Source organism: Chroicocephalus ridibundus, chromosome 5 (assembly GCF_963924245.1).
Source record: "Chroicocephalus ridibundus chromosome 5, bChrRid1.1, whole genome shotgun sequence".
Taxonomy (NCBI): Eukaryota; Metazoa; Chordata; class Aves; order Charadriiformes; family Laridae; genus Chroicocephalus; species Chroicocephalus ridibundus.
The window spans coordinates 54,095,734-54,110,865 of NC_086288.1; the positions used below are offsets into that span (position 1 = coordinate 54,095,734).

At 40.9% G+C, this 15,132-nt stretch overlaps 1 protein-coding gene across 9 annotated transcripts in view; it reads left to right on the forward strand.

Moving 5' to 3' along the window:
* The window catches only part of ABLIM2 (actin binding LIM protein family member 2), a 148,064-nt gene that overhangs the window by 80,369 nt on the left and 52,563 nt on the right, over window positions 1-15,132 (forward strand). For all 9 annotated transcript variants that reach the window (XM_063337143.1, XM_063337144.1, XM_063337145.1 and 6 more), the window contains exon 7: window positions 11,718-11,805. In XM_063337143.1, coding sequence (XP_063193213.1) covers window positions 11,718-11,805 — 88 coding nt within the window. The remainder of the gene's footprint in view (window positions 1-11,717; window positions 11,806-15,132) is intronic.

A 15,132-nucleotide genomic window follows, 5' to 3' on the forward strand; every position in this document is an offset into this window, starting at 1 on the left:
TTACGCTTTTGGAAAGGTCTCTTGGGACTAATTTGCATGCAGCTCAACTGCTTCTGTAAGCACTAAGGAGTATTGACTAGACTTCTGTCTACAACTGTCCCATGAATTACAGCTTCACGGCTGTGGTGTAAATGTGTCCAACAAGTGCTGGTGAAAATGGCTGTATCTCTTACTAATCATAAAATGGGTCCAACTGCTGCATCTGACATCCTAACTTGGCAGCATGGCACTCGGTATATGTGGGGGAAGAACGGGTTAACATTTTTCTGGTTTACATGTATATGTAAATGTCTGGAAAAGCATAATCAGTATATTTTTAAAAAATCTATTAATCATAACCATGTGTTACTTTAAGGGAACAAATGCAGTAGGCACTAGGCAGGAATGAGACTAAAAATGCCAATTATTTATATGCCAATTAAATGCCACTTATACCTCAGTGACATATTAATCAAACATTAATTACTTTTTTTTTGTAGTTTGTTTTTTGCTTTGCCCTAGGGTTGAGCTGCTTTTGTTTCCAGCCCCATCTACTTTGTAAATCAATTGCCTTTGCCTTTGCAAAAGTCTCGGTATAGCAGAGAGACGAGACTAATTCTTTACAGCAGGGTGTACAAATCTCTGCCTGCCGTGTGGAAGAATGGTTCGTTCTGAAATGCCTTGTTTCCCCGCTGTTTCGCTAACAGCAAAACCTAGTGATGTGTGCGAGGTACTTGAGCAGCTTATAATGTAGGCATTAATACTGAAACGTGCAATAAAACCGGCTCCGTCTATATGAAGGAAGGCTTTCCAGTGGCATGGGCAGCCTTGAGAAAGCAGCAAAAGGATCCAAGTGTCAGTACTAATCTTCAGTTAGAAACTGCTCTCTGCCAGTTTTCTCCCATCGCAAGAGAAGAAGGGAAACTGTTGGAAAAGATACGTCTAATAAATCAGCATTAGCTCTTGCGAAAGGAAACCGTCTAAGGTAGGAAACGTTAACCAGCACTCTCAATGCTTAGTGTTCGCAGAGAGGCAAGGCATTTTGCAGCTTGAGAACGGTCTCTGTTTTGGTGCTGCTCGCATTCGTCTGGGGCTGCTGGTTTGAATGGCAGGTTAATCATCAGTGCATAGTATCTGAACTTGGCTGGGTGAGTGTTAATTGACAGTTGGCTTAGACTTTCTGCTTTAAAACAGGCATCATTAAAAAGGGCATCAACAATCATATAAATAGCAACGCAAATGTTTTTGACTGTAGCTTTTAGCCTTCTCTGTAGCCCAATTGTATTGTTTTACATACATTCACCTTATCTTTCTCCCACCCTCATCCTTTCCCTTTTTCAATGACCTCTTCTCCACAGAAAGAGATAAAGAGCTGCACCTATCTGTATTTATTATCTGGACTGTTAAAAATCCACCGTTGTTGACATGTCAGGAAAACCCAGTACGTATTAAAGGGAACTGTTTGCATAGTTTTTACCCTGTGAATCAGTTTTTAGGTTTATTGAGGAAGAGCGTGGAGTAGCATTTGGCGCTAGGTTAAGCTATATAGCTTACATTTTTACCCAAGTAAGGGATTCTGCAAACTCTCTCTGAATAATGCAAAAGGAGTTCAGAATTTGAGGAAAACTGTTTGATAGAATGACTATTGCAGGTTTTTTGTTGGTTTTTTATTTTTTTTTTCAGTTGCTTGCTTTCTTTTCTGTTGAGGGTTTCTCTCCTGGGGACTTTTTCCCATACATAGTAGTGCTGCTGTGCATTTGTGGCTGTGTGGGTTTGTATGTGTTAGAGTTTTAGTGCACAGTTTGACTTTTGAGCCTGGCAGACAGGTGAATGGTGTCCACTGCCTTTTCCTGTTACGCAAAAACGTATTACCAGTTAACTACTTAAACTATATTAACTGATTAATGAAAGCATCAAAGCAGTGGTTGCGGTAGTCACCTTGATACCTTCTGAGCCTTAGACACAAACAGCATACAGTACGCCAGTTACAATGCCTTTCCAAGCACTGTGTTGCTGTGGTGATGCATTGGTATCTAGTACTATTTGCCGGCATTTGAATATTTTGACAATGTGAAACGTTGCGCTTTTGAGGTGTTTTCAGTTCCTCATCCTATTACGTTGCATAATTTCTTTCATTTCTGGTGGGGCTTCTGACTCATGCCTGGGGCAGGCTGCAGTCGGCCAGACTGCGGCTCCCCAGTGCCCTGTACCTACCCGTGATCCAGCCTCCAGGCGCCTCCCTCCAGCTCTCTCCCGTAACCATGACAGTGGTGCAGCACTGAGTGCACTTAGTGACAATTTGCTTTGTTGATAAAGTATCTCCGGGATGCTCTGGCCCATGTGACCACGGTTTGGTGTGCCTGCTAATAGCAGGAAAGCAGCCTATGTGACTCATTTCTTGTGTTTTTTAAGATTTATTTTTTTTATCCTGCCAATATTCAGCATTTTCTGTGCTGCTTCAAATCTCTTTTTTCCCCCGAAAGTAAGAACTTCTGAATGGTACCTTGAACTGGAAATGTGTGGAATCTGAAGGAGCAACTTCCTACTTCCAGGACGTACTGTTAATATCAGTTCTGCATATGACAGTGGCATTTCCAGTTCCAGCTAAATTTGGGGATCCAAAATATCAGCCCTTGTTCAGGCACAGAATGAGAGACTGTCCTCAGATGTTTGCAGCCTGGATCGCCACAACCAGCAAGAAAAGAGCTGGCTTCATCTGATACATCATGCTGCCTCTCCAGGGCTGGTCAGTGTTGGTTGCAGCATCATTCTTCCCATCTGAAATGGGTGGGCTAAATGCACAGCTGCAAAGTCAAAAAGGAAGGGGAATATGTCTGCAAGTCATCTTTCTCCTCCTTCTCCCCCTCTCCCCTGTCAAGGGATGGCAGAAGTGAGAGCCAGCTGCAGCTCGTCTTGGCCTGTAAGTGGGTTTTAAGGAGTGGGAGAGGAAAGTGGAAAAGAAATGAAGGTTGTTGAGCAAATGGAAAACAGAAGCCTCTTCCAGTCTCAGTGGGTGGCAAGAAAAATTTGCAAAGCTGAGATGAAAAAGACAAAAGGGGCAGATCGCTCATTGCATAACAATAGCAACTGAGTACAAAATCAGTGATTTTAGGTATGACAGACCATTTTGGTTTACAAGATCACGTACCAAATTCTGTAGAAAAAAAAACGCACTATTGGCCTCTTCCAGCTTTTGCCTGGCTGTAGCAGGGCTGAATTTGCTCCTGAGTCAGAAGTTGTTTGCAGATGTCACAGAATGAGAGTTCATTTAGAATAATGCTGATTTTTCTTTTTAGTCTTTCTTTTTTCTTAAGTATTCCCTTTAGGGGTTTTAAATAATTTTTTTTTTATTTCTCCCACAAGCATTAGAAACCTCTCCTGAGAGTCCAGTATATAGTAAGTTACTATCCTTCTGAAACAAATGTCCCCTTTGGTACGTTTGATCTGCGCTTTATACCTGGAAGAATAAAGAGTGTGGGGGAGGCAGTAAAAATGACTCAAATGTGGGTGGGAAGTCTCAAGGCTCCACAAAGTACAGCAGGATGAGCCAGAACCAAGACAATGTGAAATAACTGTACATGTGAGACAGCTAAAGCTGTAAGTAATGCTGCAGGTGCATGTATTGAACGTTTCCCATGACTGTTTCTTGGCATCTAGTGGGATGATAAATGAATCCAGTAAGGAGAAAATGAGGAGAAGGATTGATTCAAAACATTACACTACGTTTACGCTGGTGTAAACCCCGTTGAAAATGGTTCATTTGCCCTGGCACACTGCTGGAGTGACTCAGTGGTGAGTCAGGTCCACTGTGACTGAGACAATTAGGAAGAGTTTTCCTCCAAATAATTCTCTCTTTGTCTCCTGGCTCTCACACTTTCCTCTCCTCGGCACTGTTGTGTAACATAAGCAATAGATATTTTGCCAAATACCTCTGCCTTGATAATGTTGCTTGTCCCTTCATACCCAGTAGGTAACATGACAACTGTTCACTGACTTAACCAGTATTGTATACAACTATTACTGAGTAATCCTTCAAGTTCTTCTGTAGCATATGCAAAACTCTGGCTTCGCTATAAATGCGAATGGAGATTATTTTTTTTTGTGGTTAGGCTTAAAGCTGGTAGCTAAGTACAGTCTTCTACGCCAAGCAGCAGAGGTTGTCTGACTTTCTGAATATCATAATTCTATTTTGAAAATACCCTATAGAATCCAGTTTACGGAGCAAGTATAGTCCACGCAACAAATATGCCACTACGTAGATGCAACGGCAGAGTTACAGTTAATGAGCGTGTGGCCATTGAACAACACTTGAGGGTGCAGTGCCCTGCTCCTTCTCCAGGGTGCTCTTGAGATAAAGACGGAAGGACGAACACCTGGGCCTTAGATTTTACACAGCCTTTAGGATTAAACCCACATCGCACAACCTCGTGTTGAAGCGCTGTCCAAGAACAAGAGTGTTATGTTACCAGGTGGGAATAAGCAAGAACAACCCCTCATTTCAGCCTAGTAGGTGGAATAACTTGATAGGAAGATTTTCTGGGGCAGTTTTGTGCTCTTAGGTCAGAGAGTTTTTAAATAATAACTTATCTAGTTCTGGGACCAGGAACTAGAATCTTAGCTCAGCCAAAGTCAGGGAACTGCACTTACTTATAGAAAATCCATAAATCAGTGCAGTGACTAGTTGGGCCATTTAAGGTTGAAATGCTGTATCTCGTTCAAAAACTTTATTAAATTTCATAAAGATAAATATCTAAGTTCCCTTTTATACCTGTATTTCACTGTCAGTTTCCTGTACATTTCTGCCACCTAAGAAAAACAGCTCATTGATGTAATAGTTCAGTAGAACCAGTCATTTGGGGAATGAATGAGGAACTGTAAACAGGATGAATTAAATAGCAACTAAAGGGGTTCAGTGGTTTTCCACCTTTTTTGATTTGTGTACTCTAAAAACATTTCCCAGTGAAGGTATGTACTCCTCAATTGAATTTAATATGATAGACAATGAACTTTCCTTACCTAGTGTTAAAATGTTTTTCTCCTCAGATCTACTCATATGAATCCATGGACATAAGCTGAAAGTGGTGGGAGATTCATTTATCAAGGAGTTATGTCTTGACTGAGCTATCATAAATTGAAAGAGTGGAAGTTCTGACTGGGGAAAAAAAAAAATCACCATAAGGATAACTAAGTACTGGAGCATTGTGCCCAGAGGCTGTGCAGTCTCCATCTTTGGAAGTTTTCAGTATCTCACTGGACAAATACCTGAGCAGACTGGTCTGAATTGAGTGTAGGAGGTTGGATTAGATGACCTCCTGAGGTTCTGTCCAAGTTGAATGATGCTATCATTCTGTGGTGCACTTGCACACTTCCTGAATTTAAACTGAATTATATTTCTACTACTAGCTGTATTACAAAGTGCACCTGAATAAATCTCAGTGCCCTTTAATGAAGGAATGTGAATGTCCATGTGAATGAAAATTATTCAGGAAATGGAGACATAGAAAAGGGAATAATTTATTGAAGTTTTAAACTTCTGCCCATCACTACAGCACCTGGGTATTTTTCTCCTTCTCAACCCACACAAATAGTAACTCCTTTCCATTTAAACAGATAGCAGCAGTCAAGTCGTATGTCTTTCATAAGAGCTTTAGTCCTTCATTTCAGGGTGAGAAGCTGCCTGATGGAAAGGCTTATTGATTGTCATTAGTTTTGTGCTTTATTCTGTTTGCCTTTGCTTGAACAGGTGGTTGTCTGGTTGTGACCCAGCTCTCCAACAAATTTGTTCCATGTGAGAAGCTTTTAACTAAGAATGCTTTATACCCATCTTCTGTTGGCTTTGTTTCTAGGTCATGTAACTGCACCATGCCTTGGCATACCGGCAGGCTCAGTGTTTTGTAGGCTGACTTGCAATATCTTTGTTCTGGATAGGATACAGGTAGGACTTCATTTGGAGATTTTAGAGTATGGGGATGGCAGGATTTGCACCTACCTCAATAGATAGCACTCAGTGGTAATAATGCACTATTACAGCAACCTATTATACCCTTAAAATGGAAAATTATGTGGTTCTGTGAAAATATTCTTTGATACGATTGAATCGTTGCAGCAGTCTAGCCTTTTCTCGCTTCCACAAATTCTTTACTCCCAGCAGTAAAAGGTGGTGTTACTGCTGTGCATTTTGATAATGAGGTAGATTTTTTAAATTTTTTTCTCAGGAAAAAGTTTACTGAAACCTTTTCATTCTCAGAAAAGGAACCAAATAGTTACAGGTTTATTTAAGACATTAAATGATTTTGACAACTCTTTCTTCCCTCTAAATTGGAGAGATGTGGATTTGTTGGGTGGACTGTTTGGTGGATGAGGAATTGGTTGAATGGTTGCATCGATAGGATAGCAGTCAATGGCTCAATGCCCTGATGGAGATCAGTGAGAAGTGGTGTTACTCAGGGGTCCGTATTGGGACCAGTACTGTTCAATATCTTCATCAGTGACATAGACAGTGGGATCAAGCGCACCTTCAGCAAGTTTGCAGGCAACATCAAGCTGAGTGGTGCAGTTGAGGGACAGGATGCCATCCAGAGGGAGCTGGACAGGCTTGAGAAGTGGGCCTGTGTGAACCCCATGAGGTTCAACAAGGCCAAGTGCAGGGTTCTGCACCTGTGTTTCGGCAACCCTCAGTATCAATACAGGCTGGGGTTGAAGGAATTGAGAGCAGCCATGCTGAGAAGGACTTGGGGGTACTGGTGGATGAAAAGCTGGACATGAACCAGCAATGCGCACTTGCAGCCCAGAAAGCCAACCGCATCCTGGGCTGCATCGAAAGAAGCATGGCCATCTGGTTAAAGGAGGTGATTCTACCGCTCTACTCCACTCTGGTGAGACCCCACCTGGAGTACTGCGTCCAGCTTTGGAGCCCTCAGCACAGGAAGGACATGGACCTGTTGGAGCGGGTCCAGAGGAGGGCCACACGAATGATCAGAGGGATGGAGCACCTCTCCTATGAAGACAGGCTGAGAGAGTTGGGGTTGTTCAGCCTGGAGAAGAGAAGGCTCTGAGGGGACCCTATTGTGGCCTGTCAGTGCTTAATGAGGGCTCATAAGAAAGATGGGGATGAATTTTTAGCAGAGCCTGTTGCGATAGGACAAGGGGTAATGGTTTTAAACTAAAAGAGGGAAGATTTAGACTAGATATAAGGAAGAAATTTTTTACAAGGCTGTTGAAGCACTGGCCCAGGTTGCCCAGAGAGGTGGTAGATGCCCCATCCCTGGAAACATTCAGGGTCAGGTTGGACGGGGCTCTGAGCAACCTGATCTACTGGAAGATGTCCCTGCTCATTGCAGGGGAAGGTGAACTAGATGATCTTTAAAGGTCCCTTCCAACCCAAACTATTCTATGGTTTACTAACTACTTTACTAAGTGAGTAATGTGATCAGATGGGATGTACATAGTCTTCACTGGTGGGAATCATCAGAAATCTTGAGTCTTGTTCCAGGACTCAGCTCATGCTTTGAACTCTAGACTGCTCTGGTTCAATCCCTCATGTGTCAATCCATAAGCAGTTGTCGCTCATCAACTGCAGTAAAAAATTACATCAATCACACTCCTAGCAACGGCATGAGAGGCCAGACAAGCAATGTTATTGTGATAGAGTTACAATTATTATCCATATCATCCTTTATTATAATTCTACCACTTCATCAGTTCTTGCAGACAGAGCCAGAGAACGAGCAGAGGTTTTAGCTGAGCTGTCTGCAATAATGTAGTATCTTTTTCCTGAGTGATGACAGCTAATTTAAAACCCAACCTTAACTAGATAAGGTTATTCCTTCTGGTATGAATTACTCTGGTTTTGCTAGTGTTGCATGTTTCCCAAGCCTGGTGTTCATGCTGCTCTGCAGACTTTAGGATAACACCCCTTACTGTCTTCAAACTGTGCTTTAGATTATGTGATTCACATTTGTTGCATCAGGTTCATTCTTCTTTTATCTAGTTCAAGCCCTGAAGTTATGAGAAATGAGAAAATAAGGTTGTATGTACTTTTTTGCAGAACTTTCTGGTCCTTTTTTAAGTGAAGCATGGGTTCACTTGTCAGTGTACTGTGGGACAGGTGGCAACGTTGCAGTGCCCCCCATGCTTAGGGCAGGGAGTGCGGGGAGGTCCTTGGCTCTGCTGGGATAACGTTCCTCATGTGGACCCAGCCCAGAAGGCTCTGCCCTCTGTGCAGAGGAGATTCACTATTCAAAGCAGTCTCTCATACCTAAAGAGAATGAATTAATTCATGACATGTTGTCTCAGAGTGTTAAGGACTGTTTTGATTCCACCTTTAAGGACAGGCTTTGCTATTCAGGTGTGAGGAAATGTCAGTTAAGAATTAATCTTTATATTGATCTTCATAATAATACTGTCTTCACATCGGGATGCCTAGGCACAAAGACCTGGTGCGGTCTTGAAGCGAGTGTAGGATGTTGAGAAGGTTTCTTATAATCTATTACTTGAACCATAAGAGATCTCTGAGAGATGAATGTCCCTTCTTCTGTGCTCTGTGTGCGTTGATATTTTATTAAACACTGAGACAACAATCTGTCAAACTAAGCTTTCAAACTGTGCAAAGAAGAAGTAACCATATGGTTAGGAATTTGTTTGCTGCGTTAAACCCCCTCACATCAATATAACCAAGAAAAGAAAAAATAACAAGGCCATCATTATAACTAAACTGAAAACATAAAACAGTTGCTGCCCTAAGCTTGTAAAATTTCTGGGTTCTGCTGGAGCCGATTGTTCATCTATGAGATGAAGCCTCTGAAATAGTCTGGAGAGAGAGGAGACAGGGGCACTGATAGAAGCCTCCTTGGCATGTACCCAAGTGGGGTTATAGTTCACATTTGGACCCAACACACCCAGGTCTGGATATAGTATATGGTATCTAATCAGGCTACTTGTATAAACATATCAGGGAATATTAGTAGTGAATTCCTGCATCAAGTCCCTAGCCTCAGATTCAGCTGTCGCCTCTCCTTTAGAAAGGTGGCGTGATCTGTTTTAGATACTTCAAGTGATGAAGAATCTGCCATGTCTTGTCTTCTGTGCTTTTGTTTGAAGAGGGACATCATAAAAAATTATAAAAAAGGGCAACAAAGACAGCTGTCAGCACTTTGATTTATATGAAGAGTTTTGAGTATGTCCCATTTTAATTCAGAGGTAACTAAGCAAAATCTATTGGAGTTAAGCTGGTGTGAGCATCAACAAAAGGATCACTACACCTTTTCCCCCTGATTTTTCTGTTATAATTGTACCTAAGTTATAAAAAGAGGTCTCTGTACCATTCTACAGCTAGCTGACATTACTTACTCTACAGAGTGAATTAAAATGATGTATTTGGTTGTGTTGTTAAATTTAGGGAAATGGAATTTATTCTGTAATGCATCCAAGTTATCTGAGAATGCGTTCTGACAGTTTATTTTAGCAAAGGAATAATTGAATTCCCCTAGAGAGTGTTAGCCTGGGAATTGTATCAGTTGTACTGAATCAATCGAATTATTGAGGCTATGCATTGCATTAGCAACGCTTGTGCGGTACAAATCTTTGAAAGGAAATTATATTTCTTTCCAGCTTGATATTCAAAATTTAAGTTTATTTCATGATAGTCAAATAACCTGTGCTTAAACACCTGCACTCACTCAAGCAATTTTAAACCTGAGTTTTAAACCTGGTACTGATACTTCACAGTCTGATACTTTAAGGTGTTGACATGGGTCATAATGACCATCTTCCATGTCTAAAGTTGCAGAAGTTGCCCAGCAATAAAAATAAGAGCGAACTGGAACAAAGCTGTTTTCAAAATGGCAAGTCTGATGTGACGCATTGCTCTTCCTTATTGCTGATTTAAAATACAGCAACAGGTTTTCAGGGGTGGACCAAGTCAACACTGACAAAATAAATCCAGAGATTTTTTTTAACCTAAATTTGTCACACTCCTGTACTTGATATTGTGAATGGCAAAATAGCCCCCAGACACAAATTATATTCTTTAGTATAAATACCTCTGAAGACTTCGACATTCAGTCAATGAAAAAGAGTAAGACAAGTCATCCCTGTAGCAAGAGCGTTGAATTTCTAGATTAATAGAAGGGCTGTTCACAGTGCAATGCTGTGAGAACATATTTACATGCTGAAGACAGTGGGGCAATACTTGGTAGTAATTTCTTGAAGGTACATTCAATGCCTTTTCAACTTATTCCAGATAAACAGGTTATGAGACGTCCTACATGGACTAAAATTTGCTTATCTTTAAATCCAGGAGAACTTCTACTGAAGTTAGACTTGGCTTAACTTCAGGCTAAATTTAGTTTAATTTAGCTCTAAGCTTTAGAGTTACTTGGTCACCCGGCTTTTGTTCATAATGCAAGTGGCATTGACCTTAAGCCACTTAAACCATGGGCCATTCTGTCTATCACAGAAGAGTGTGGGGTCAAAGAGGAGGAAGGAGACTCCAAGATTTGGCTTTCAATTCTGTAGGGATTTTGAGTAAGGAGTGCTGAGAGCATGAGCAAGAGCTGGCTTTGGGTTGTTGAACTCTGTTTTGTGAGTGTCATCTGAAAGATGGGGTAGGGGTGCAGGTTGGAGGGGCTGCGCCATGATGTTCACTCAGAAGAGCAGAACTTGCTGAATGCTGTTTCTGTTACTGGCTCAAGCCAGCGTTGCCTTGTGGTGCTGCTGCCCTTACCTGTGGGAAAGAGAGCTAAGAAGTTTGCCCACAGTCGGACATAGAATTGAATTTTGGCCAAACTACCAAAATTGAGTCCTGCATGAATCCTGTGATCCAGGAATCTTGGCTTTCTTTCCCGATACTCATTTGAGATTAATTTCACCCTTGTCTGTGTTACATATTGGTGTTCTGACACAGACAAGCTCTTGCTCCTTTTAGCGGGTAGATGTCTCCTCTTGAAAAACACGCTGAGGTCAATGGTGAAACATTTTACATTAATGGGGTTATAAGGTAATTGGAAATTTAAATACATGAAAATTGATGAGTTACTAAGCTCTTACGAGCAAATTTAGGGCTCTGTCCTGTTCTCATTCCAATCAATGAAAAGAGTGGTATAATATTACGTGGATAAATCTGAAAACAATTGGCAAAGCTCCTGGCTTGTCTGCGTGAGGAAGGTAGAGCACAGTACCCAAAAGTGTCAGCTCTTACAATCCTGTCGGCACGTGACACGCATTCCTCGTGGAAACGCTTTAGTACCCATTACCTGCAAGACATTTTCAAAGCAGATACAAACATTCCTTGCATAAGAGGATTCTTAACTGTGCGTTACGATTATATATTCAGTGTGATCGTGAAGAACATACAGTTGAGTGGCAAATCCATGCCCAAGGCTATGACATCCCAACTTCCTTGTGTAGGTAAGTCCTAAGCCATCTTGGGCGTGGTGCACAGTATAGTTGTTTACAGGGAAAATGTGTTCACTATATAAAATTATTTCCATTCTGTAAATTCAGAGACTTAACTATTGCACATTAACATTTTTGTGTAGGCAAGACCATAATTACATTTTAAATCATGAATTATCTATAATCAAAAGTAAGCATTGTGGTTGTAGGAGATTGTTGAACTAATTGGTATTAACTAATTTACTCAAATTAGTCATATTCTAGAGATGAAAGAAAAACTTCTCATAGTGAAGCTTCTAAATTGATCAGTATACTTAATCATCTGTGCCTTTTTTCCCAAACAGGCAGGAGAAAAACATTACCACCCAACGTGCGCACGATGTGTCAGGTGCAGTCAGATGTTTGCAGAAGGAGAAGAAATGTATCTTCAAGGTAAAAACTAAAAAAAACAAACCCCAAATCATTATACTTGGCAGCATTGCCCTCTTGCCCATACCTGCTAGCGTGCCTGAGCTATCTTGCACATACTCTCACTTTATAACTACCAAAGAAATTGAAGAATGCAATGTGTAGGCTAAGGAAAAACAAAACCAAACCCTTCTTGCTTCTTACTCACTGATTACTTAAAAATCCAATAGCAAGTGTCCAATCCAATTACTCAAATTCAGTAGCAAGTGTGAATGACAGAAAGGATGAGTGGTAGCAGTTATTTCCTGCAGATGGAAGTATGTGACAGGGAAGACTATAAGAATTTCCATTTACTAAAAACCCATGATTTTTCTGCAGTGATAAATGGTCCAAGTGGATGTTAACAGGCATGCAGGACAGCAGGTTCCCTAAAGCTGCTGTTGCAGTCCTAAGACTAGTTCTGTACCTATTGCCCATTTGGGTATGAGGAGAAAATCTGAAGGTCCTTACCTGAATTGCCCTCAATCAGACCTAAGTGCCCTCAGAGGCTGGAGCAGAGGACACCATGGAGCTGAAGCCCTTACCGCACAGTATGCCTGTACCTGACACAGCCATAAGCTTGCACAGGAGAAATTCAGTGTTTCTTGTCAGGGAATTTCAGTGGTAATAGAGAAGGACTTGCACAATAATTTATTCCACGGAAAACAAAAACTTATTTAACATAGATATGAGCTAAAATGTATATTTCATATGTAGCAACTTTTAGCCGTACTAAACTGATCAAAAAAACCAACGTCTACACAGCTAAATACAGGGTCAGACAGCAGAGAAAATGAAGGCTTTCGCCTATGTCTTTGACTGGCAGTATCTTTTCAAAGGAAAACAGAAAAGAGAAGCTCAGTGGGATGTGGGAACTGCCTGGCTGGTGTATTATCCTAAAATCACATGCTTGCCCAGATCTGTGTTAGAAATTCGCAATTGTCCACAGTTTTCTAGAAGCGTACTTTGAAATACTTCATAAAGCTGGAAAAGTTAGACTTTATTTAAAACACAATAGTGGTCTCAGTAAGATCTAATTATAATTTAGCACGTTATTTAAAATGACAATTTTATTGTCACTTTGGTTTGCAACAAGAACTAGCTCATTAAAGGACATAATGATCCTTGTCTGTGCTCATGTATTCTCCCTCAGGAGCCAGAAAATGCTGTGGCTCTTCTAATTGCAAAGTAGCTTAGCAGTACTAAAGTCCCCTGGGAAATCAATGCTTTAAAAAGATATCAAACTACAAATCTATTTCTAGATTTCAAAACCTCTGAAACTGTTATAAGGGTGGATATTTGTTAGGTTTTGTGCTGATTTTTAGTTCAAGTAGTCGCAAAGTATGGTCAGGTCCTGTTAATTTGGACCCGTCTTACTCACTTTGTTTTCTGATGCATGGAACGCTTATAAATACTGAAAGGGTGGGTGTCGGGAGGATGGGGCCGGGCTCTTTTCGGTGGTGCCTGGGGACAGGACAAGAGGTAATGGGCACAAACTTGAGCATAGGAAGTTCCACCTAAACATGAGGAGGAACTTCTTTACTTTGAGGGTGGCAGAGCACTGGCGCAGGCTGCCCAGAGAGGTGGTGGAGTCTCCAACTTTGGAGACATTCAGAACCCACCTGGACGCGTTCCTGTGTAACCTGCTCTAGGTGACCCTGCTCTGGCAGGGGGGTTGGACTAGATGATCTCCAGAGGTCCCTTCCAACACTACAATTCTGTGATTCTGTGAACATTCATACCAGCTTACTTTTAGCCTTTCACATGAAGAGCAGTTTTCATTAGAAACTGGTGCTAACTTCATAAAAGATCCATGATCAGGCATTTGGACTGCCTCACCTGATGTGGTAGATAATAAAAAATGTCAGAGCCCAGGGTTTTATGACTTATTCTTCATCCTCTTATTAAACTACTGTAAAGTTCCTTTAGGTGTTGCACGTTTGTTAGCAGAAATTGAATCATCAGTGGTCATCCAGCAGATGACTTTTGGGTGAAAGGACTCTTTTTCTTCTGTGTGAAAAAGCTTCCCAGCCAGTTTTGCTTGACCACAGGTAGGAGTAACTCAAAAAAAGTTGATTTAAATACTTAAAACCATGGGGAAGATTTACATGAACTTACACAGCAGTTGGGACAAACGCTTTCGGTAGGCAAGCTCTGACCCACTTGTAATTGGAAGATAAATTAGCATTAAATTCAAAGGTATTACAAAGATGTGTCTTAGTGGTTAAGTCCCAAAAAACTTCAGTAAATTAGTAAACATAACTTATCTGGTCTGTACTTACAGATAGTCTTTTACTGCTTGAGTCTGAGTTCATCTGTGTTATTTTTGTGAAATAGATTCTAATGATCTCCATCTGTCTTCTGGGAAATAGATTTTCTGTTTCTATCTTGTTTCCAAAATCCACTGGTTAAAAAACTATCAAACTGCAGTGAAAACAAAACATTTCCAATAAACCTTCTTGGTGCTCTCCACCCAGTATAAACATTAAATATTTATAACACAAAGGTTCTCAGCTTCCCATTTAGTCAGGCAGAAGTTGTGCCGCGCTCCCATTATTTAACTGTGGGGGGCTTTAGTTTGTGGCTTGTCCAAGCTCGGACTGGCATAAACATAAAGGTTCCTTTTTACTATTAAAATTTACAAATCATTCTTTTATTTCATATAGTTACACACATTCCACTTCCATTGTGTTCAAATTTTTTTAAATATTTTTTTCCTTTGTGACTAATGCAAAGTTATTAAGTTTCTTTACACACTTCATGTTTACTTTTATACCTCTAGACTTCATAACCCTCTCTTCTATACTTGTATGCAGTAGAGAATTGGTTCATTCTGTATTTTCTGCTTCCTCCAGGATGGATATTCCCCTGAATTTGGACAGTTAGTATTTTGATCTCTGAGAGACAAGCATGTAGGAAGTGCAAGATCCAGTACAGTGAATAATTCAGAAGGAAGGACTGGATTTTCAGCTAGTGTTAAATGCCACCATGCTATGCCATCCCATCGCAGTGTGCTACTTAGTACAACCTGAGCCAGACTATTACAAGAATATGAATAATAAGAGTACAGGAAATTGTAGCCACATATAAGGGAAAAAAGAAAACAAACAAAACATGAGAGTGTAACAGGTTGCCCAGAGATGCTGTGGGATCTCCATCCTTGGAGATATGTAGAACCCAAATGGGCACAGCCCTGAGCTGCCTGCTGTAGCGGGACCTGCTCTGAGCATGAGGTTGGGCTGGAGGAGCTACAGAGATCCCATATCAACCTTCTTAGGACTTGGGTTATGATGTTGATCTCACATATTCAAG